The 24,960-nt window shown below is 38.8% G+C and overlaps 1 protein-coding gene across 5 annotated transcripts in view; it reads left to right on the top strand.

Moving 5' to 3' along the window:
- Nucleotides 1-16,945, top strand: part of AKAP8 (A-kinase anchoring protein 8) — a 31,736-nt gene extending 14,791 nt beyond the window's left edge. For 2 of the 5 annotated variants that reach the window (XR_011558058.1, XR_011558057.1), the window contains exons 8-14: nt 5,527-5,623; nt 6,604-6,745; nt 7,271-7,364; nt 8,100-8,230; nt 11,167-11,262; nt 12,564-12,757; nt 14,146-16,945. Coding sequence is in view for 3 of the 5 variants with exons in the window: in XM_070739649.1 (XP_070595750.1) it covers nt 5,527-5,623; nt 6,604-6,745; nt 7,271-7,364; nt 8,100-8,230; nt 11,167-11,262; nt 14,146-14,577 (992 nt within the window). In the remaining 2 variants the exon portion in view is untranslated. Of the gene's footprint in view, nt 1-5,526; nt 5,624-6,603; nt 6,746-7,270; nt 7,365-8,099; nt 8,231-11,166; nt 11,263-12,563 lie in introns of all 5 variants that reach the window. The other 3 variants (XM_070739649.1, XM_070739648.1, XM_070739650.1) reach the window with 2 other exon arrangements.
- The last annotated feature ends 8,015 nt before the right edge of the window (nt 16,946-24,960 follow it).

Here is a 24,960-nt window from a genome sequence, read left to right as displayed (position 1 = left end):
CAACGGGTGCAGGTGTGGGTCTCCCATGCAGGTCCTCAAGGGAACTACATCCCAAAACAACGACAACAGCAAGATTCATTGGGCAGGAGCAGATGATTCCAGGCCAGGCAGTCTTTTCAGAGTGGAGGAAGTCGGCCCTTTCATCGTCCCAAGTGATTACAGGTCCAACACTCCTATCAGGGGTCGCCTAACCCTCTTTGCAGATCAAGGGAGGAGATTACATCAGGCTTCTGGATCCTGGAGATAGTGAGATGATGGACTGATTCTGCCTTCTGGTTGTGGACCTGTTTGACACCCAAGACAACAGCCAGCCACCCAGGTTCTATACCAGGTTTGCTGCATCGGGGATGGAGGGGGTCGATGCACTCCACAGTCAGTGGCCGCCGGGGTTACTGTAAGCCTTTTCTACTCTTCCCCTAATCCCGAGGGTGATCAGGAAAATGCTGGCAGAGAAAGCAGAGATCCTGTTCATAGCATCCCACTGGCTCAGAAGGCCATGGTTTGCAGATCTGGTCAATGTGCTGGTAGCTCAGCTTTGAAGGATCCCTCAGAACAAGATCTTTCTCAGTCAGGGGGCCTTGGTCCATCCAGAACCACAGGGGCTCCAATTGACTGCCTAGTGCTTGAATGGAGCGTTCTGAGAGGGAAGAATTTTTCCTCCAGGATCATTCAGACAATACAAGTCTCCAGGAGGTCGTCCATCAATCGCATCTACAGTGCCACATGGGAGGCCTTTTGCGGCTGGTGTGCCAGGACAGATATTGATCCCATAGATATGTCTGTAGTTCAGATCCTGGGGTTCCTCCTGGATATACTTGATAAAGGGTTATCCCCCAATACCATCAGTAGACAGGTGGCGACACTGTCCTCCATATTGGTATACAGGATATTGCAGTCTCTCGCTCAGCATCCCACTGTGTGCAGGTTCATAAGGGGAGCAACCAACTTGAGAATCCCAGTGATGTACAGGTACCTTACCGGAGACCTTTCCAAGGTTTTGCACTCTCTCATCGGGGAGTGGGGGGAGGGGCTTTGAGCCATTATGATTGGTTGGCCTGCACTTCCTTGCATGTAAAGTGGCTGTTATGCCAGCCAGATGGATTTCAGAACTTGCAGCCCTCTCTCTCAGAAGGACTATGTATGTATTTTCCACTTGGGTAGTGTGGCTTTGTGGTTGAACCCCTCCTTTGTCCCCAAGGTGAATTCCTAGTTCCAGAGGACTAGGAACTTATACTGCCAACCAGGCCTTACCCACACTCTGGAAAAGAAGTGGCATACCTTGGATGTCAGGAGGGAACAGAATCCTTCTTTGTGTCCATCCAGCCCTCTACACTGGGCAAAAAGATCACATCATCAACAATGGGCCAGTGGATTCAAGAGTGCATCACCAAGGCTTATGCACTCCAGGCCCTTCCATTGCTTCAACGGGTGACATGACGTCCCATTCCACGAGGAGCACAGCCACGAAAGCAGCGGGGGCTACTCAGGCCTCTCTTGAGGAGGTTTATCAAGGAGCTTCTTGGTCCTCTCTTTCCCTTTCATTAGATATTAAAAACTGGATGCCTTCGCTTCAGCTGAAGCAGCCTTTGGCAGGTGAGTCCTCCAGAGGGTCCACACTGGACTCTGGTCCCGAATAGAGCCCACCCGTAGGATAAGCCAGTTTTGGTATGTCCTGGATTCTCTCTCCTGCACAGTGGAGAAAAGGCGTTGGTCTTATCTGATATGCTCCTTCTTATTGGGTGGACAGAGAATCCAGCCCCACCTTGGTGTGGGGTCCCGAGTCCAGGGATGGACACTGCCTTCACCAAAGGCTGGAGGCCATTGGTAAAGGAGGCATGTCCTCACAGCTTTGACAGACTCAGTCCAGTCAGCTAGCAGACGATGTCAGCCCATTCCTGGATTCTATCCACCCAACCAGAAGGAGAGTATCAGGTAAGACCAATGCCCATTCCATTATTTTTGAATTACCTGCTGCCCAGAAGTCCAATTGCGCTTTCCATAATTTTTAAATATGGGCTGCTTATCTTGTTACTGAATTTGTACAATTTATGCTTGCTGAATGATTGCATCTTCAAATAGAAGTGGCTATAGTTCAAATAACCATGCAGGATTTAATTTCTAGTTGAAATATGTTTATATTTGAATCAATACTTGTTTATATTTGAGTCGATAAAATCAGTCTATTTGTCAACCTTGTAGAAAATTGTTTACAAATTCTGCCTTTAAAGTTCAATTTTCAGAAGTAGTACTTCTGGCATATATTTTTCATTCAATATAAGAAATCATTGTTAACACACTTTATATAAATTCCTCTATAACTGTAGAATTAATGTGTTATTTCTTCCTTATTTTTTTAAAGGAGTATAAAGGAGGCAATGAAACTCTCAAAGGAAAAAGTATGGTAAGATATATAGATGCAATTGAAAGACCTATGTTTCTTTTCACTTGGAAACATAAGTTAACTTTGGACTGAAGTAGTATTATTTATTTGGGGATAGCATTCTAGTATCCATGCTTTCCTGCTTAGAATGCAGATTTTTAAAATAATAATTATACAAGTTGTATAATTCTTGCACAGATTTATCAGCTCGTGATATAACAAACTGGATTCAGTAAAACAAATGTCTGTTGTGTCTTGTGTCATTGGTATAATAACATCCACAAATGATACAAATCTCCACAATGCCCTCTGTTTAATTCAATGAGATTCCCAAATAACAAATTTCATTTTCCCTCAATTACTCTGCTCAATCAAGATTTCATTTTAGTTGATTAGAATATAGTAATAGCCTTTTTATCTATAACCACAGTCATAGCCTCAATCTAGAAGGTTAATAATGTAATAATATACTACCATGTTTCCCAGAAAATAATATATATCTCCATAATAAGGTCAATCAGGCTTTTCAGAACATGTGCTGAAATAACCCTCCCCTTTCCTCAACTACTTTCTGGGGAAGGGGGGTGGGAATGTCAGGAGATGCTCTTTTTGCAGTGAGCACTCTTTTGGCCGGGAAAGAGAGAGGAAGCAAGCAAGAGGCAACAGGTGACCACTGTTAGGAAAACAAGACTCTAAACCAGTCCTGTGAGGTGTATGTGCACCCCTTGCTCTTTCTCTCTCTCCGAGGAATGTAACAGAGCTACAAGTCCCAGGTAGGATGCATCTCGCAACCCACCTCCACTTCACCTGCCATCCACAAACTGCACCCCACTGAGACACGCATCTTACCTGACCCTAGTAGTTCCGTCACATTCCTCAGTGTTGTGTCCAGGGAAGGAAGCCGATTGTAAAAGAAAGCTTCTTGCAAGTTCAAGAAGTTTGATTGAACTCGCAAGAAGTGTTCTTTTACAAGGGGTTTCCTTCCTTGGACACAACACCGAGAAACATTGTGGAGCTACAAGTGTCAGGTAAGATGCACGTCTCCTGGCTCACCCCGCCCAGCCTCACTTGCAACCCCCAAATTGCACCCCACTGTGAGACACGTGTCCTACCTGACACTTGTAGCTCCATCGCGTTCCTTGGTGTTGTGCCCTATGATCCTCCCCTGCCTCCGGCTCTTGAGCAAAGCGGGAGGGGCAAGAAACTCTCGCAGGCTGCCTGAGGCAAAGCAACTGCCTTTCCTCCTCCCCCCCCCTTCTCTCTTTCGTCAGGGGGCGGGAAGAATGCATGTAAGACACAGCGCCAGGACAAGGAACCTTTCAACTGCATGCAGAAAATCTTTCTCTCTTCTCAACTGCACCAGAAATGAGTCTTTGTGAGACTCATGACACCTCAGCAGCGCCTCTTGGAGCGAAAGGGAAGAAAGATTCTTTGCATGCAGCCAAATGGCTCCTTGTCCTGGCGCTGTGTCTTACGTACACTCTTCCCCCACCCCACCCCTGCTTGAGAGGTTTTGTTGCCAGCTGCTTCTGTTGCTGTGCCTGGCTAGATGTTTGGCTGTCAGCTCGGGTTTGATCACCAACTGCTGCCGCCATCTACAGAAGCCCCAGCCAGCCCCATGCATGCCAAGCTCAGATGCAGGTAGGGAGCACTGCTGTGGCCGGGCTGGCTGAACTGCATCTGTAGGAACTGCCCTCAGCATGGCTGCCCTGGTCTCGCTGCCAGGTGCCTGGGAAGAGTGAGTGGGGCCTGTGGGAGGAAGGGGTGGAGGGGTTTCCCCGGCATGCCAGCAGGCGCTCCAGTCAGTCAGCGCTCAGGTAGGGGGACTGCAGGGAGATTGGAGTGGAGAGGAGCAGGAAGTTTAGGGGAGAAAGAAAGACTTCGGCTGCTTTCTTTGCATGCAGCCAAAAGCAGAAGCAGCAGAAGTTTTTCCTTCTTTCTCTCCCCCAAATGCTGGCTCTGCGGCTTCCAAACCCCAGCCAGGGCAGCGACCGCTCTGTGAGTGTGCTTCCCGGCTCTATGGTGAGAACTGGAATTAAACAGACTGGCCGAGAGATGCCAAGGAGCTGTCAGATTACAGCAAGACACGTGTCTCTTGGCCCAGCCCACCGCTTTCACCCCAAAAATAAGCCCCCAGTAGGTATCTATAAACCTTGAACATGTTTCTTAGAAGCTTCTTCCTTCATCTAGTTTTATATTTTTACATTATTCTAATTGAAAAAAATCTAGGTGACAACCATCAGCCTCAGGAACAATCCATATTTCCATTAATATCTCTGACTTCTTGTATAAATCCCAGAGGTGCTCTTAGAAAATAAAATGATAAGTGACAGTGCCAAGAGAGTTACTGCTAATGAATGTTTTCAAAGTGGCAACTTTGTCCATGGTAACATTCCCCTAACTTGTTCTCAAAACTCTACATGTGCCTACTGTTCCAAAGACCAAAATGCTTATAAGCAACACCTCAGAAGAACTGAAATCCATATTTTATTTGTTGTTAGTTTATCAAAATTGAAGCACCTTCGAGTCAAATTCAGCTCCTATTGGCATTATAAATTCAAATATGTAATTTTTCTTGTCAGTAAAATTGAATGACTGAGTTGTAACTTATGTTTCATTTAGAAGCTCAGGATGGTAAAAAAAAATCTCCTATTTGTTTTGGGGTTTTTTGCACAAAAATCCTGTGGGGTAGGTTGGTCTGAAAGAGAAAGCAACCTAGAAATTTTCTCTGACTGTGTGTGGACTAGGTTTCCCTGCTTCTAGTCCAACACTTAAATCTTCTAGTCCAACACCTACTACATTATATTGCCATCTTTCATTAAATATTTACTTTGATTTCTCAGCCTAATGAACAGCCCTGTTGTTTTTTGGTGATCTCCCATCCAGGTATTAAACAAGCCTGAAGCGTCTTATCTTTTCAGATTAGCCAAATTAGGTCAGCTTTGTATTTGTGCTAAGATTTTGCATATGTGTCTGAGTCTATGATGTTTATGTTTGAAATTACATTAGATATGAAATTGTGGTAATTCTTTCTTAATAATATTCCCATGAGATTATCATCATATAGGTCAAAGAGGACATGCAGAATTTTAAAAAAAGCATTCTAAAACAAATGAATGTTGCCTCTTAAATATAACTTTCTGTAGCAACTGGTGATGGTGGGGATGGTGATGATGAAGAGGCAAAACAAAGAAAAGAGAAACAGAGGCAGAGGGATAGAATGCGTGACCGTGCAATGGACAGGTAATTAAAACAAATAAAAATGAGTTTAAAGTAGGGATACATAAGATTGTACTATAGGGTCAAAAAACACCTTGGATTTCTGTTGTTAAAAACAGCATCCTCAGATCTCATTTGTTCAATACTATGAACAAGTATTATGAAAACACACACACAACACAAATGACTGGTTTTAAAAGTGGGATTTTGTATTCAGTTTTATTCTATAATAAGCCTACTCTATATTTCTCTAATTGAGTGTATAGACTAAATGCATGTAAAATAAGAAAGTGGGAAAACCTTAAAATGCTGCTGTTTAATAATATATTTTTTGGTCGTTCAAAAATTGTTTCCCACTTTTCTCTTTGTATTTTGTGTGTTCCTGTTTAGGATCAGACAAAAGATATTGTAACTATTCAGGTGTATTTTTAATTGGGTTGCTTAATAAAATGAATCTAATACAGAACTTAATGCAATGTTTTTCCAGAAGAATATCGAAGAATAAAGTTAGGATCTCATTGAAAAAATATACTGCTAAAACATGTTTCTTTTGTAATGGTAAAATGAAAATTCAACACCAATCTATCGCTGTGCTACAGAGAGTTTCCAGTGTAAGAACAGTTCCATTTCTAAGATCTGTCCTTAAGTTGAATATAAGACAAAATGATATTATTGTGAAATACTATGTAAGGAATATTGCATAATGAACAGCTTGTTGTCTATTTATTTGGAATCATTTAATATATAATTTGAATTTTGCTATAGTAGGCACCATTCTTAACTATGGTTCATCCTTAGATCAGGGCATTCTTAACCCGGATAGTTGCTGTATTTGCTTTATTAAAATGCTATATATTACATTGGAGAAAATACTTCAGAATTAAATTAAGTCTTAGTTTTTGTCAAATTTAGGGGATGAATTGTGATTAATTATTTTACAAATTTAACTTCCTAATTCTTCATACTTTTGAAACTGCATTTTATAACAAAATGGTTTCTTGTAGAACTCAGTTTGCCTGCTCTGTCTGTAAGTTCCGAACTTTTGAGGATGAAGAAATGGAGAAACATTTGCAAAGCAAATTTCATAAAGAAGTCTTGCAATACATTGGAACCAAATTACCTGATAAGACAGTGGAATTCCTGCAGGTATAGCTTTAGAAAATACTAAATTGATATAAATAATTAGAAACAAATAACTGTCTGCACTGTTGAACAGTTTAATTAATTTAATTTTAAAAGTGCAAAGCAATTATATTTTTTTAGATTGTTATTGTTACTTAAATTTATTGTAACCACTCACTCCAAAAGACTCTAGTTAAAAATATCTCTACGTAATACAAAATCTAGACTGAATACTCATTTAAATAGTTAAATTTTCAAATTAGACAAGATGTTAAGGTTGTTTGAAAAGTTACATATTTTAGTTAATGGGGTTTTGTAGAATAATTTTTTTGTGACTATAAGTGATTTGTTAGAACCCTATAAAGGCTTCTGCTATACATTTTTCTAAATTGTAACTAAAGCTTTCATTATAAAAATGTAATTGCAATTTTAATATAGCTACTAACTATCTTTCTGGAGGGGTGGTTGGCATATCTTATTGGACTGCTTTTATTTATAATTTAAGGCCAGTAACTTGTATATTAAATATTGCCTGCTCTCATTCTCTAGAAATACATTGTGAATAGAAACAAGAAAATTGGGAAGCGCAGACAAGAGCTGAGTGAGAAAGAGGGTACAAAACCAAAACCTGATCCATTTAAAGGTAAGAACAACAATATTAAGAGTAGAAGACCACTTGACATGCGTTAACTCTCATCTAGATATTTTACACCATTCTGCAGTGATCTTAATCCTTTGAGAAATCATATTTAAGTAACCTATACTTAATTCAGTTATGTCATTGCTGAACAAATGATATTTTGAGCTGGTTCTTGAAATAACAGACAATACAGTGCTCCTGCAGTCATGTTACCAAGATTTGTGCATTCACAGCCCACCTGCATGGGACTTTCCACCTGCCCTTTTGGATGTTCTGCACTCATTATACCTACCTACTGCCCCCAGCTGACTTTCGTCATCATCCTCTCACTGCTTGATGAGTCATCAGCTGGCTTTGGCTCTTGTTGCCTTCAGCTCCTCATTGTGCACAGCCTTTTTGAAGCCTTTCAAGCCTTGTACAGTCCGCTGACTCACCAAGAGCCAGGCTAGGTTTGCCTTGTCAGCAATAGAAGAAAGATGGTAAAAGTTAGTGGGAAACAGTAGGGACACTAGAGGCAGTGGACGGCAGGATGGCCAAAAAGAGCGGGGATTGGGGAAGCAGAAGCAAGCGCAACAGGGCAGGGTCCTGGTCTAAAGATGGCCTAGTTTTGGCCTAATAGAGAAAATGTAATTGGGAATACTCAAATCTCTATTACACCAGCATTGAATGGGGACAACTTTTATAATAGCATACTTAGGACTTTGTCAATAACTTTTGTTCCAATTTATATTTTTTCAGGAATTGGCCAGGAGCACTTTTTTAAGAAGATAGAAGCTGCTCACTGTATAGCTTGTGACATGCTAATTCCTGCACAACAACATCTTCTTCAGAGGCATCTGGGATCTGTTGATCACAATAGGAATCGCAGAGTAAGAAAAATAAATTCATTTACTTTTGGACAAGTCTATTACCTCTGGGAGATAGCAGCCTTGCAGCAAATGGTCATGTAGAAAGAACAAATACATTTATTTTGTTAGATACAGTGGTACCTCGGTTTTCGTCCACAATCCGTTCTAGAAGTGTGGTCGAGAACCGATTTGGCTGAATTAATTTATCCCATAGGAAATAATGGAAATGGATTTAATTGGTTCCCAGCCCATTTACTTGCTGGGAACCAATTAAATCTACAGTATTTCCTCTATTTCCTATGGGATAAAGATCTGAGGGGACGGGATGAGAGGGAATGGGAGTCGGAACGCCCCTCCTGGCCGCCCTCTTAATAGCCTTCCAGTCTCTACCTTGTAACTGCTCCTTCGAAGAGCAGCAGCAGCGTCGGGAATGTTGCGCGGTTCAGTTGGTTACCTCCAGGCAGCGGCACCAACTTTTTCTTTCCCTCCGGCGGCGGCTCCGGCGGCTTCCCTTCATCACCTGACGTTCCTGACGCTGCTGCTGCTCCTCAAAGGGAAGCCGCCGGAGCCGCCGCCGGGGGGAAAGAAAAAGTTGGTGCAGCTGCTTGGAGGTAACCAACTGAACCACTGAGGAAAGGAGCCCCCCGAAGCTGCCGGTATTGCATCCAGCCCTACCCTTCCTGCAGCTTGGAGCAGCTACAAGGTAGAGACTGGGAGGCTGTTAAGAGGGCAGCCAGGAGGGGCGTGTCGGGATTCTGACTCCCATTCCCTCTCACCTAGTCCCCTCAGATCTTATATTTCAGATAGTAAACAAAATTTTCTGTTCAGTATCCGAATTTTTGTTCGGATACTGAAGCAAATTTTTGCAGAAAATTTTGTTCGGTATCTGAAATGTACATAAACCAAGGCGTTCGAGAACCGAGGTACCACTGTATCTTTCATCCAGGAATCTGTTAAAGTAGAAAGAATTTTCATGTCTCCTTTTTTGTCAGTCAAATCATTTCAACGTGGTAATTCTTTTATAAGATTCAGATAGACTCAGTTTCCAACCATTGTTTCTTGTCCTGCCTTCCAGTGCTCTGGACAATAATTTGACTGCCTCTTCTTTGTGGCAGCTCTTGAAATACTGGAAACCTGCAGCCATTCTTCATATGGTTTAGTCTCCAGGAGTTTGATCATCTTAGTTGCTCTGAACTTTTTCCAAAGTCTCAACATCTTTTTTGTAGTGCGGTGAACAAAATTGGTTGCAGTATTCTAGGTGTGGTTTTATTAGGGTTTTATAAAGCAGCACTAACATTTCACATGATCTTGATTCTATGCCTCTGTTTATAGAACTCAGGATTGTATTAGCTTTTTTGGCTGCTGCTGCATAGTACTGGCTCATATTCAAGTGATCATCATCTAGGACTCTAAGGTACCTCTCACAGTTATAGTTAATGGCCTCTTATGGTAGAAATATACACTTTGGCTTGAGTAGTAGCAAGAACTAACTGAAAGATCAGATGGCAAAATTCTGGAGTTCTTAGGTACTTCCTTCAACATCTAGCATTCTGATCTTAGATTGAACTTGCTGGAACCATCTGGCATGGGCAAGTTGGCAGGCTTGTTTTGAAATCCTATCCTCTTATAAATGATCTTCCAAATAGTAGGATGATTGACATCCAATTGTTTGGTGATCTTTTAAAATTCCTTCCCAGACTCAAAGACATCTCTAAACTTCTTTCTAAAAGTCTTAGAGTTTTTAATCTACACCAAATTGGACCATGCACTTCAGCAATAAACAGAAAATCCGACTAAACGTTTGAGGTTTAACTAAGACAAGTTCCTTCCAGATCATCTCTAATGCTTTCTTATCATTTGCACCTAATTTAATGCACTTGATTCATATTTGAGGAGGGTGATAGGGGCATACATACTTTTTCCACATATAAAATTTGCATTTATGGTTTAAAAAAAAATAATGTTGAAATTATTTGAAAATATGTGAAAAATATGTTAAACATTTCAAAGAAGTGTACTTACTCTTTCACTATTGCTTGTGTGATAGTTCCAGTTTCATACCAACAAATCTGCTGGTTAATATAAGATTCAAAATCAGATACTTATGCTTGTGTTCTCTGCCAATCCTCTTTATAGAGTGACAGACAGTTTTCAATTTAAGTAGAAATTATGAATACTGTACTATAGAAATATTTCCATAGTATAAGATTGTTTTTATTTTTCAGAAACATTAAGTTTGACTTTTTCCTCCATTAAACTAAATTGTGATTATTAATGGTTTTAACCCACACTGATTTTAAAAAAGTGAAGGAATGCTATTAATGGACATGAAATAAATCATTTTTACTGCAGGAAGGAAAAAGACAGTTTATGACTTATAGACTTAAGAAAGTTTTTGAAATATAAATGGTTTGAAATATTATAGAAATATAGTATCACTTTTTTCACTAATAGGTGCTTTGAATCCACTTTAGCAGAGACATTTAAAGAACCTTTGCTTTACACAATCATATTTTAATTTCCTGTTCTATATTCAAGCTTTATAAAGATTTAGATTAACATGGTTTGGAAATACTTCAATTTCATGAGTGGAAAATGTCTTCTAGACTTGAAAGGAAATGAAACCTGCTCGAGCATCCGCTGAAGGAAAATTATTTCGATTAATTTTCTCCAAATTGGAATAAACTAGAAAAGGTATAGTGGGGCTTCATAGGACAAGGCAAGCTGCAAGGGAAAAAACTGTTTTATTCTGCTCTACCTTAAAAACAAGGTCCTACAAGGAAAACTATAGCTCTCTAGACTAAGTCCTATGTAACTGTAGGTCAAATCCAAAAGGTTTAATAAAAAGAATTTACTGACTGTTTTTAATCTTAAATATTTGCAATTTTCCATGTCAATCATGTTTATTTTGTACTTAATCATCAGAATTACTTATACGTTTTATGTGTTCTTTTCAGACTGCTGCTGAACATTTCAAGAAGGCTAGTTTTCATATTGCTAAAAGTGTCCTAAATAGCAAGCACATTGTGAAAATGCTAGAAAAGTACCTCAAGGTAAGAAAGCAGGATATTTGCTGCTCAGTCCATCTTCTCTCAGAGCAGTGGAGCAGAAACTCCAGTTTGGTCTTGACTGAGCATTTGATTAGTTACTGAATATGCTGCATGTAATTTTCATATAAAATGAGGAAACAATGCTATTTGTCCAGTTATGTATAGTCTGAGCCAAGAAATAATATGGAATTCAATATTTCAAATATGTTGGATAAGTTGGATACTTATTGTAATGATTAGCAGAAAACGTATAAGAAGTATTTATACATTTATAATTTCTTTAAAATTAAATCTTACATTTATACATTTATAATTTCTTTAAAATAAAATCTGACCAGAACAGTATAGTAAAACCCTAAATGGGAACTTAGTGCCCAAATTCAATACTGCTTGAAATATTTTTTGTTTGTGGATAAAGCACAGGACGTCTTGCTTATGGCAAGGAATAATCTTTCTTGAATGAAATAGCTCTGCTTTGATCTCCCAGCATTCCAAAGTCAAAGCATTTATTTCCCTGTATTCCCAAAAATCCTGTCTTGAAATAATTGACATCAGTTTAGCCAATCTCAACTTAGACACTGATATATTAGGTGACAAAAAATACTTGCATATGGCTCTGTAGGTCATGGTTAGATTAGCATTTTGCCTTGCTAAGAATTGAAAAGACAGTACAGTCTCCAAAGCAGGAGGTTGATAAACCCTTGATGGAAAGAGTGCATGCCTAGATGGGCACTTGCATATCATGTGAAAACTTCTGGTGACCATCAAGGGTTTTCTTATATAGCATACCTAGTCATAGATAATAGATGGCTTTCACTTTTGAGAGGAAAGATTGCAATCGTCTATCCAAGTGAAGATGAAAAGCAAGTTTGGCTGCTCCTATGTCCTGGGAATCCAGGAGCAACCCAAGATTCAACAGGGACCCTCTTTTGGCAAACACAAATCATGGGGTCTTGTGTATCTGCACCCCCTCCCACTGGCAACACTTTGGTTTTACTCAGACTGACCACCTGCCCATTAACTAGTTCCTGCTAGGCAAGCACTAGCAAAATCGAGACACTGCTCTCCGGGTCCATTGAAAGAGACTTTAAGCTGAGAACATCAGCCTCTTACTGGTACTGATGGCCCATATATTGAGGCTGTCTTCCCTTAGCGGCCTCTCATACACGTTGAACAAGAGGGGTGACAAAATAAACCCTGCGGTAGCTCACAGGAGAGAGCAGTTGCCCTGTGCCACCCTCTGGGATCTCTCGGAGGAAAAAAAAATGGAACCACTCAAGCGCAACTCCGTCTACCCCTGCTAGGGTCCGCAGGTGCCTCAGCAATACCTCATGATCAACAGTATCAAAGGCTGCCGGCAGGTCTAACAGAATCAGCATGGACCCCTGACCTTTGTCCATCAGCAGGAGGAGATCTTCGACCCACCCAGCACTGTCTCCGTACCATACCCAGGTGCAAAACCAAGCTGAAAGGGGTGAAGGAAATCTGAGGATTCCAGGTAATGCCAGAGATGCCCCACCAAAATACTTCTTATCACCTTCCCCAAGAAAGGAAGGCTGAAGGCAGGGTGAGATTGTTGACATCAAGATATGAGTCTTGAATACTAACTTAATGCTTCCTGTCCTAAAGGATGATGGCACCTTGCCCTTCCTGAGGAAGCCTATGACAATCTCCACCAATCTGGGACTCTGAATCCCTCTACCCATTTTGTTTAATAGCGATTAATAGAGAAATCCAAATTTCAGGGTAGAGCCTAATGCTCTTTAAAAAGTCCAGAATATCAATAAATAAGGTCGATTGGCTGATTTTTCAGCCAAAGAAGATGGCGCTACTTATGTTACACATGCATGAATTTTCTTTCATAGAAGTAGTCTGGTCTGACTTTGATCCTGCTGGATCATAGAACAGATTCTTAATGTCTAGATACAGAAATTACTGTATTAGTTTTGTGGGTGGGATTCATTGGATATAGAGAGGCACGGGATTCTTCATTTACTGTCCCCATGAAAATATGAGTTCAGAAATTGTTGCTTCTATGTGATCAGGTAATTGACTTGATTCTGCCCTTAGCGTGCTGTTACTATTTGTTATACACATATTAGAGAAGAGTTTCAAGGATGGGGAGTAGGGAACATAGTGATTTTAGATACTGTTGTGGTATGGACAGGCATATCATTAGTGTATGCCTGATGCTTTCATATGGTATTTTCTTTATTAAAGAACTAAAATCCTCTTTAGAACTGTTCCTGTGATAGACAGTGCAAAAACCTGACCTCAATCTGAGTAAAATTAGCATGGCTTCTATATGTACAATTCCCAACACAGTTGTCACAGTGTGTTTCTGGACAGAAAGTAATAATACCGCTGAAATCTGTAAGTAACCACTATTAATTATAGTTCTGAGTCAATATTGGACTTTGCTAACGGGATCTGAGAGAGCTGACTTGTTGGCTGTTAAATAAAACTGGCCATTTCTTAAAGATTGGAGTTTCTGCCCCTAAATTATATGCTTTAAAAATAATTTGAGAAATTAATAGTCTTCAGAGGTCACAAGTACTGAATTTTACCAAATAATTACTACATTTATTGTAAAATTGCCCTTATAAATCCATAGCGAACCCATTGAAATCCTTTCTTCCTACTGTAAATCATAGACTTACCCAGTCTCAGGATATTTAGTGGCCAACGATGATACGTAAAAACCCCTTGAATAAAATATAGAAACAATTTATTGGGTAATTTGAGACAGAAGGAACACTTCTGCACTGAAGTAGATGCTCACTTTTTAGATATTCAGTCTCAAGCTTCTGTGTTTTAGGTCTGAGTCTCTTAAGACAAGATCAGATGCTTAAACCCTGATAACGTTGTACTTCCTCCCTTCATCAGGGTGATGATCCATTTACAGATGAAAGTATTGAACAAGATGTTGAAGAGTCTGAAATTTTAGAAGGTGCTGAAGGTGAAAAGGAAAGTGCTGCTGTAGAGCAAAGGGAGAATACTGGGGAGGTGATCGAAACCAGTGAAGTCAGTGAATCTAGTAAACCAGAAGAGGATGAACCACCTTGCTCTGCTACAGATTTTTCAAAAGGTGAAACTGACGTGAAGGAAGAACAGGCAGAAGAGAGACCAGGTGTATCAGAAAAAGCAGAAGTACCTCCTCAAGAAAATCTCGATGAGAAAGCTGAAGAAGTCCAAGTGGAAAAGCAGGAGTTTGTGGAGGAAGGGAAGGAAAACCCCCCTGAAATAATAACTGCTGAAAGCAGCAGTGTTGAGGAGGATCCTGTGGGGATAACAAAAAGGGAGCTCCCTCAGGAATGACGGATTGAATTATTGTGTGGAGGTCTTTTTCCTGCTTTGCTATATAATCTTTTCAGTATTTCCTCTTCATAATCTTTTGTTGTATATTCCTGAATTGTTTCCAGCTTTGTTTTTGTCTGAAGCAAAGGATTCATCTTTCTGTATGGGAAACAGTCTTGTACTGTATTGTGAATGAGATAGAAATTGGCAAGCTGGTCAGGTTCCTTAGCTGTAAATTGATACCTTCCTGTATTTAGAACAAATATAAATAATAGAAAAAAATACATGTGTTGAAAGTGAAATCCTTTTGGCTTTCACTTTCTGATGCAAAAAGAAAATATGACTTCATTTTGAAAACAGAATTAACCTTATTAGGGAGGAAATGGGTGTTAAATATCTTTGCCCCCCCCCCCCCCTGTAAAGTTGATTATTCATTTAAGGTTCTGAAACACAGGTCCTTAAACTACAGCCCAAGGGCCATATTGCAGCTCGCTGAAGCCATTAATCCAGCCTGCACAGAACCACAAGGCTTCCCTGCCCACATTGCCCCACCCATCCTTCAGCGGAGCACAGGATTTACCTTCACAAGCCCCACAGGCTGGAACTAAAAAGTAAGGCCAGCAATTTAGCCTTGCAGAGATGTTCTGGAGGCCGGGGAGGTGAAAAATCTGAATGCACAGACACCCCAGGAGGCAAAAAAATGGGCAAAAACTGTCTGTTTTTTGGCCTTCAGAATGTTGGTGGTGGTGAGGAGGTGAAAAACAGGGTACACAGATGCCCCAGGAGGCCTAAAAGCAGGCAAAAACTGCCTAGTTTTCACCTCCCGTCACCAGAAGATAGAGAAAGAGAGGGAGAGAAAGAGATGCAGGGGGAGAGACAGAAAGAGAAGAGAAAGAGATTTCTCAAGCTCCTTGGGGCTGAGAAAAATTACTACAAAATTGAGTTTCCTGAAGTTGACCATTAGACTCCTAAACAACTGAAAAAATGATCTAGTAAATCAAACCAAAAGAGCAACATGCAAACAAAAGTAAATGAAACACCCCCAGGAGCAAAATAAAAGTTTAATTTGTATACATTGTTTAATGGACTGTTAAATTTGCCACGCCCATCCAGCCAGTCTGCACACACACCCCAATTGACTGAATTGGGCCCGTTTAAAAAGTTTGAGGACCCCTGTTTTGGAAAAAGAACTTGCCATAATGACTGTTAATGTCATTTATCCAGTTTGCAGTATTGCATGAAAAATAGCATCTGTAATATATAAGATATTAAGCACAAATTTACTGTGAATCACACTTCAGTTGTCATTTATGCTGTACATTATTTCAGAAGTTGTACAGGTAATGATAAACTGGTGTTTCTTCATTATGTTGGTAGAGGAGTATACCCGAGGAGTATGTTCTAGTAACACTGCAGTCTCACTTTCCTCGTCTCCCAAAATCTGTCAGAGAGGTTTTATTTAGAGAGTAGATTGCCAAAAACTGCTCCAGGCCAGGAATAATGAAGCAATATCAAGGGCAGTAAACATAGATAAATTGTTATGATTGATGCTTGTAGCATAGCATTTGAAAGTAGAATGAAAACACCTTTTTTTGTTGAATTAGCTATTAAATAAACTTCCAATATGGAAAATTACTGTCTGGTGTTAGTTTAATTGACTCCAAAACAGGCACTGAAAACATAATTTACTCAAGCTAAAAGACCTGTATTGACTCTTGTAGTTCAGGGTGCAAACTTCTTATTTCAAAATGACAGAGCTATTAGATAAAAGAAATAAGCTTTTTTTATTGTATATAAAAAGCTGAATAAATATTAATTCCAGATCAAATTTTTCTATCAATTATATATGATAATAGCAATTTCAACTTTTTAAGAGAAAAAAACAGACAAAAATATTCTCTAACAATATTGTTTTATGGTATATTTTTTTCTGCACATAAATAATTTAAAATGCATTTAAATGCATATTCACACATTTTGACTGTGGCTAAATCACATATATTTAAATGTTTTCTAAGCATGTTTCTTTGTTGTATATTCAAAATGGACAGAAGAATCTTTATGTTCTATCCAGTTGCTATGTAGATGTTTGCTAAGATCATACTATAACGCTCCACAAAAGTGTCCTATTATGAAGTTTTATTTATTTTATTTAATATATTTATATTCTATCCATGTCCCTGATTAGACAACCCAACAATGCATAAAACAAGAACCAAGGATGGCATGGATATGAGATCTTACCTAGTTATTAAATGCATGACTATTTTAATAAATGTATTAATTTCCATTCACAACAGATTGTAAATGGCTTCCATCAACGTTTGTTAATAAGATCATTCAGAACTCTTGATAGCCTGGAATTAAAATACTTATTGTTGGCCATAAACATTTTCCTTTGCATTTCATGGGTACTCATTTCCAAGGACCTCATCACATTGTACTAAGTGATTTATTAATCAATCTTTATTGAATAAACCACAATGGTAGGACTCTGCACATTAAACACATGGCTGATATGATATCACTCCACTATTTAGCAGAACATGTGCTTTGTGGGCAGAGGTTTCCAAATTTGTGTATAATTTCCAGCTGGGGAGCCCATCTTCATTTTCTGCAAGCAAAACTGTCAGCACCTACTTAATGAATTACAAAGTGCTAATTACATAAGTTTTTTATTGATCAATTTACTTCAGAGACATGCACAATAGTCAGAATTTGGAAAGACCTTGGAGGTATATTCCAGTACCTTGCCCAAGACAAGAATTTTCATACTGTCACAGATGAATGCCTTTCCAAACTTCACTTGAAAACCTGCTGTGATGATAATAATAATTTAATAATTTATTAGATTTGTATGCTGCCCCTCTCTGAGGATGATGTGAAACCCATGACTCCAGAAGGCAGACTGTTCCATTGTTTAATGTTCCTTTCAGGAAATTCCTTTTAATTGCAAGCTTAACTGTTCATTTGTAAAGCTTTCACCTGTTTATTCTATTATTACCGTGTGAGACATAGACAATACATCCATATCCTTTTCCCTGTGACAGCACCAAGTGTTGGGAAATGGCTGTTGTGTCTTCCTATAGTCAAAGATATCTGAAACATTTTAAGTTTGTTTGTCTGTCTGTCTGTCTGTTTGTTTGTTTGTTTATTTATTTATTTATTTATTTATTTATTTATTTATTTATTTATTTATTTATTTATTTATTTATTTATTTATTTATTTATTTATTTATTTATTTATTTATTTATTTATTTATTTATTTATTTATTTATTTATTTATTGGATTTGTATGCCACCCCTCTCTGGAGACTCGGGGCGGCTAACAGCAACAATAAAGCAGTGTACAATAGTAGTGTGATGTTAGAAACAATTAAAAACCCAAGTTCTGTGCAGCAAGGTAATATTTGGAAGTGGAAACATCTCCCTGATTTACTGGGGTAAAAAGAGAAGAGACATTGCCATGGTCGACCAAAGAAGTTGAGTGCCCATGCTCAGCAGCATATCCACAGCTTGGCTTTGGGAAATAGATGTATGGGTGCCACCAGCATTGCTGCAGGAATTGAAGGAGTGGGAGGTCATCCTTTCAGTGCTAAGCCCATATGCCACACAATGCATAAAATCTGCAGGGCTGTCATCCCAGAAGGAAGCCACTTCCAAAGATGATGCACAAGAAAGCCTGCAAACAGTTTGCTGAAGAGATAGCAAACAGGACATGGATTTCTGGAACCATGTCCTGTGGTCCGATGAGGCCAAGATACACTTATTTGGTTCAGATGGTGTCAAGCGTGTGTGGTGGCAACCAGGTGAGGAGTACAAAGACAAGTGTGTCTTGCCTACAGTCAAGAATAGTGGTGGAAATGTCATGGTCTGGGGCTGCATGGCACTGGGGAACTAAAGTTCATTGAGGGAACCATGAATGCCAACATGCACTGTGACGTACTGAAGCAAAGCATGACCCCCTCCCTGCAGAGACTGGGCTGCAGAGTAGTGTTTCAACATGATAACGACCCCAAACATACCTCCATCACCTTTACCCTCAACTTCTTTAGCACTTCCTTGCTAAACAGGTTGAGGGTAAAGGTGATGAACTGACCTAAACCCTATTGAGCATCTGTGGGGTGGTCTGAAATGGAAGGTGGAGATGTGCAAGGTCTTTAACATCCACCAGCTCTGTGACTTCATCATGGAGGAGTGGAAGAGGACTCCAGTGGAAACTGATATACTGTATGTTGATACTGCTAGACATTGTAGCATCTTTGCCAATATTACTGACTCATGCTTAAACTGTGGTGTACAAGGACATCCAGATATTTCCTGTGTTGTAGCTTGCATCCAGTTTTTCCTATCCAAGGTCACAGCCCTACATTTCTTAACAAATAATTGTGTTTTGTTAGAAGGATCCAGAGTTCAATACTATCAAAATCTTTTAAACTTTGAAATTCGCTTCGCTTAGCAATACATCCCAACATTGTATCATATGCTGAGCATAGTTCTAGCCCCTCTTTAACTGCTTTATAAAAATGCTGAAAAGTACTTGGCCCAGGACAGAATCCTTATGAAAAAATTCCCTCTATTGATGGAATTTGGAAAATGATATGTTCTACATATCACTTTCTATGAGAATGGAACATTCCTTCAATATTCTGTTTGGCAAGCATTTTATATAACAACTGGTAAAATTCTCTGTTCTGTATCTTAAATAATGTTCTTATGTCATTACAGTTCTGAAAAAGTTGCATGTATATTGCTTAATATAGATGTTTTTATGTTCATTATTGTTTCCAGACATATAGACTCGGTATAAAGAATTTCCTCACAAAAAATGTGATTTTTGTCAACATCTGCAAACTTTTCATTTAATACAGATGAAGTGAGTGAATTAGGGTGTATGTATCATGTGATTATTTCATATATTTTGAGCTACAGTTTCAAACTCTGCTCATAGTCATGTGCTACTGAAAACTACACCACAAACCCACAGATTTGTTACTATACTGGTTAGGTAACATTTTCTTCCGATATGTATGTAGAAGAGGAAGCAAAACTACTGAAGAAAAAGATAAGGATAGCTAAAAGAGTAACCGTGGAAAACATTTGGAGATTTTCTGTTTGAGAAGGCTTTTACAAATATATTGACTTGGTTTTAATTGTTAATTTATGACATTGGTGTTAATTGATGACATTTGCCTTAATTCTGTAGTTCTGGTGATATAAATTAAAGCAATCACATAATTGTGGAATCAAAAGAGCTAAAAATCAACTTGGATGTTGGAAAAAATAATGTTAGTGTTTAGAATTCAAGCTTGTGCTAGTGGACATGTATCAAACTCAATCGTGTCGTTGTGATGAATTTTGCCATTTTTTTGCTTAGTGGATTTTTTAATAATAAGACAAATCCGTCTTCTGTATTTGCAACCCACAAAGGTTTTTTAAGTCTGTTCAGCTTAATACTATAGTAGGGACGTTGGGGCAGCATTTGAGAATGTATACCGTAATTTATTCCTCTGCTTCAGTTAGCAGTTCTGCCTCCATTTTCCAGAATGGATGTGCTACATCTACATATTTTTCAAAAAAGGAATTGAGCTTAAATGTGTAAATATAGCACTAGTGTACTTTCTTGCAGAAAACTAACAAAACCAGTCATTTAGTTTAGTTCTTAATTGTGGTCATGGACCAGAATTCTGCAAATTAACAGAATAAATAAACTGCTTCTTTTAAATTAACACACACACACACAAATCAGTTCTCCCTGATTTAATATTAATCAATAGGAAAGGCATAGTTGAAGAAATAAGTAGCAGAAATTTATAATATCGGGCTGAAACAAAACTGAGCATAATTAAATACTTGAACTTCAAAATTAAATGTTAATAAACTCTGGATAATTTAAGGACTATAAACCTAACCTTTCTAAAAAGAAATTGAAAGTTGTGCATGCTTGGCTTTGAGAAAAAAATGTCTGAGCTGATATTGTTAGTACATTTCACATATCTGAATGGTTATCATTTAGAAGATCAAGTCCTTTTATTTCAGAATGCAAGATGACAATTGCTATACAGTACTGTATATGTATATATAAGCTAGATGCCTATAGAACAGTGGTTCTCAAGCTGCAGTCTGTGGACCCCCAAGGAGGCACCATGACATCATAGAGGCTTGAAGAAATATTAAGACTTAAATCTTGATCTGTCTTGGTGTCCATGGCCAGAAAAGGTTTGATTTAATTTAAAGAAGGTCTATGACATAGAAATGGTTGAGAACCACTGCTATAAAATATTACAAAAAGTACACACACAAAGCAATAATAGCAATTCAACCATACACTCAATTATCCAGACTGGTGGTAACCAACTTTTGTTAAGATATCTACAAGCAACATCGAAACAAGGTGCTTTAATCTGGATTCCTATAATGAGCAGGATATGGGTTTACATACTATATTTTTTTGAGTATAAAACGCACCAGAGTATAGTATAGAATAGAATAGAATAGAATTTTTATTGGCCAAGTGTGATTGGACACACAAGGAATTTGTCTTGGTGCATATGCTCTCAACATGCATAAAATAAAATATACATTTGTCAAGAATCATGTGGTACAACACTTAATGATTGTCATAGGGGTCAAATAAGCAATGAAGAAGCAATATTAATAAAAATCTTAGGATATACGCAACAAGTTACAGTCATACAGTCAACATGGGAGGAAATGGGTGATAGGAATGATGAGAAAAACTAGTAGAATAGAAGTGCTGACGCTTGAAGGAAAGATCGTTATGATCCAGTACTATTTCCTTCATATTTCACAGTTCAGGTTCAGTGATTAGGGTTAATAAATATTACAGCTGAATTTTATAAATGTTATTTAAATTAAAACTAAGAGCTAACGAACTAATCTTTCTCCTCAGTAAAACATATAGTTAAAAAAATTTCAAGAGGCAACTGGACTTTCTGATTTTTCTTTGAAGATATTTCGCTTATTCAAGAAGCTTTTTTGGCGAGAACTGAAACATCTTCAAAGAAAAAGCAGAAAGTCCAGTTGAATCCTCTTGAAAAGAGGATCTTTGGTACAAGCATGACCTGAATGACTTGAGAATCTCTGTAGACATATAGTTAAAAGTGTGTATGCCGGGTTAAAATCTTCCCACAGAATATGAACTTTTAAAAAGTAACAAAAAATTATACCTGGAACATTTGGAAAACATATATTTTTACATAATCTTTTTAAATAAGATATGAGTAGATCTCAGTCATTCCTATCCTACATGCAGCATTTCTTGCTTAATGGTAACAATGTACCATATGTGAATTTTAGAATGTTTGCATTATAGTAATATGAAATGGAAGTTTTCTTGCTGAATACAATAATAAACACATTGGAGGTAGTGAAGTATTTGTAAACTAACAAAGTAAGTAAGGTTTTAAGTACCATTATAAATACATTTGTGTATCTTGTAGTATTGAATAAGGATGGAAAATAGATAAGTGAATTGTGCTTGGCTGTATCATCTTTTTTTGCCAGTGTTGTTTTTTGCCAATAGATACATTTTTTGGTCTGTTGATCAAAAATATTCCCATTTTCTTTGCAACTGATTGCTTTATAAAACTGTATTATTCAATAAAATATTTATATTATAGTGAGAACACCAAAGGAACTTGTTTTATGTAATTTATTTCTGTACAGTACATGGCTGCTTCCAAAGCAGTGTGTCTTATTTGGAAAAGGTCCCAGATAAATAACCCTTGGATGAATGGTAGCTGAGCAGCTAATAACTCTGGCAGTGATAGCCATGCTTCTGACTGCTGTACTTTCACTAGTCTCTCTCCATGTCCACTTAGATATTCCGGATGTGCTATTAAGAGAGACAACAAGGAAAATAAATCCTCATTCATCATCTTGAGTAAAAAGTGGTGTCAGAAAGTGCTGGAGTTATAGATAGTCCTCAACTTACAACAGTTCATTTAGTGTCCGTTCAATGTTACAATGGCACAGGAAAAAATGACTTATGTCCCTTGCTCACATATAATACCATTGCAGCATACTCATAGTCATGTGATCAAAATTCAGAAGCTTGACAAGTTACTCAGGACTGTTGCAGTGTCCCAAGGTTAGTTAGTTAGTTATTTTATTTATTTATTTGTTTGTTTGATTTTTATGCTGCTCTTCTCCTTAGACTCAGGGCGGCTTACAACATGTTAGCAATAGCCTTTAACAGAGCCAGCCTATTGCCCCCACAATCCGGGTCTTCATTTTACCCACCTCGGAAGAATGGAAGGCTGAGTCAACCTTGAGCCGGTGATGAGATTTGAACCGCTGACCTACAGATCTATAGTCAGCTTCAGTGGCCTGCAGTACAGCACTCTACTTGCTGCGCCCCCCCCCCCCCCCGGCTCTGTTATGTGATCATCATTTGCCACTGTTAGAAGAAAAATCCCATGGCGTTCCAAGTCAGGAGAAAAGTGTTAGAAATAAAATGGAGGTGGACTGGCTGGCTGTTTATTTAGATTGCAGAAACTTCATTGACAGAAACATGTTTCTGGGGTGGCTGACCCCTTGGTTTAGAAATGGATAAATTTTTATAGGGTTCTGCTTTAGGAGTGTGTACAATGCAGTGAGCCTTGTATCTTTTGCTATTCTAATGGTGGGGGTTTAATCATTTTATGTTCTATAGGTCATGTCCTGTTCTTAGAATTTGAGCGGGAAATGTAAATTTTATTCTTAATATTAAGAATAAAGAATGTTTTTGCTCCCTGCCAGCTGCCTCCAATTTGGTTCTTCAAACCTTACCAGGCTCAAGGCTGACAGCCTTCCACCCTTCCCACGTGGGTAAAATGAGGACTCAAAATTGTTGGGGGCAATATGCTGACTCTGTAAACTGTTTAGATGGTTGTAAATATAAGTGCTTATTGCTATATTTTAATCTGGGGAGGAGGGGCCTTCCGACAAGCAAAGCGAACAGAGGAGCCAAATTCACTTAACAACCAAGTCACTAATTTAACAACTGCAGTGATTCATTTAACAACCGTGAGAAGAAAAATGGTAAAATGGGGCAAAATTAACTTAACAAACGTTGCACTAAGCAACAGAAAGGTTGGGCTCAATTGTGGTTAGGGGTAGTGATTTCTGACAGTCTCAAAATGGGTGAACAGCGCGATCAGGTGGTAGGGAAAGCAAGTAGAATGCTTGGCTGCATAGCTAGAGGTATAACAAGCAGGAAGAGGGAGATTGTGGTCCCGCTGTATAGAGCACTGGTGAGACCACATTTGGAACACTGTGCTCAGTTCTGGAGACCTCACCTACCAAAAGATACAAGTCTTAATAAATTAATATTGACAAAATTGAATGGGTCCAAAGATGGGCTACAAAAATGGTGGAAGGTCTTAAGCATTAAACTTATCAGGAAAGACTTAATGAACTCAATCTGTATAGTCTGGAGGACAGAAGGGAAAGGGGGAACATGATCGAAACATTTAAATATGTTAAAGGGTTAAATAAAGTTCAGGAGGGAAGTGTTTTTAATAGGAAAGTGAACACAAGAACAAGGGGGCACAATCTGAGGTTAGTTGGAAAGATCAAAAGCAATGTGAGAAAATATTATTTTACTGAAAGAGTAGTAGATTCTTGGAACAAACTTCCCCGCAGACGTGGTTGGTAATTCCACAGTAACTGAATTTAAACATGCCTGGGATAAACATACAGTATATCCATTCTAAGATAAAACACAGGAAATAGTATAAGGGCAGACTAGATGGACCATGAGGTCTTTTTCTGCCGCCAATTTTCTATGTTTCTACCTGTACTATCTATCTAGTAATAGATAGATAGTAATCTAGTAATAGATAGTAGAAATATGCTTACGAATGGGCACGAGAGATTTCTAGTACAGTAACTGTAACCGGGGCACCACGGAGACAAGAGCCATAGAAGCCGCCCTGCACTCCTCCCTGACACATCCTCCCTAATTCTATTTAATATGAACTCATCAAGGAGAAAGCTGGCCTCGTTTTTTTGCTTGCTCTTGCAAAGGTGAGTGCTCATCATTCGCCTCAGAGGCTGGGAAGCAAGTGTTAAAATGGTTAAAAGTCCTTGGCGCGAAGAAGGCCGCTCCTGCGGCTCGCTCTGCATGCCGAGGTTTCAGCGAAGGGACAGTGAGAGCGCCCTTTAGTACACGGAAGCTCTGTGGAGAAAGTGGCGAGGGGAAGAGAGAGAGAGAGAGAGAGAGAGGCTTAGAAGCAACCGCTCTAAGAGGCATTGTTTCCTCAGGTTCGGAGTATGTTTTATTTAATTTCGGAGCCGCTCCGAGTTCTGGGAGAGGGGCGCCATACAAATCTAGTAAATAAATAAATAAATAAATTTATTTGTCAAACATGTATGGGATAGTAGTAGGTTGTATAAAC

The sequence above is a fragment of the Erythrolamprus reginae genome, chromosome 2 (assembly GCF_031021105.1).
Source record: "Erythrolamprus reginae isolate rEryReg1 chromosome 2, rEryReg1.hap1, whole genome shotgun sequence".
Lineage (NCBI taxonomy): Eukaryota > Metazoa > Chordata > Lepidosauria > Squamata > Dipsadidae > Erythrolamprus > Erythrolamprus reginae.
Note: the sequence above shows the minus strand (reverse complement) of the source record. Positions and strands in the feature narration are given on the sequence as shown.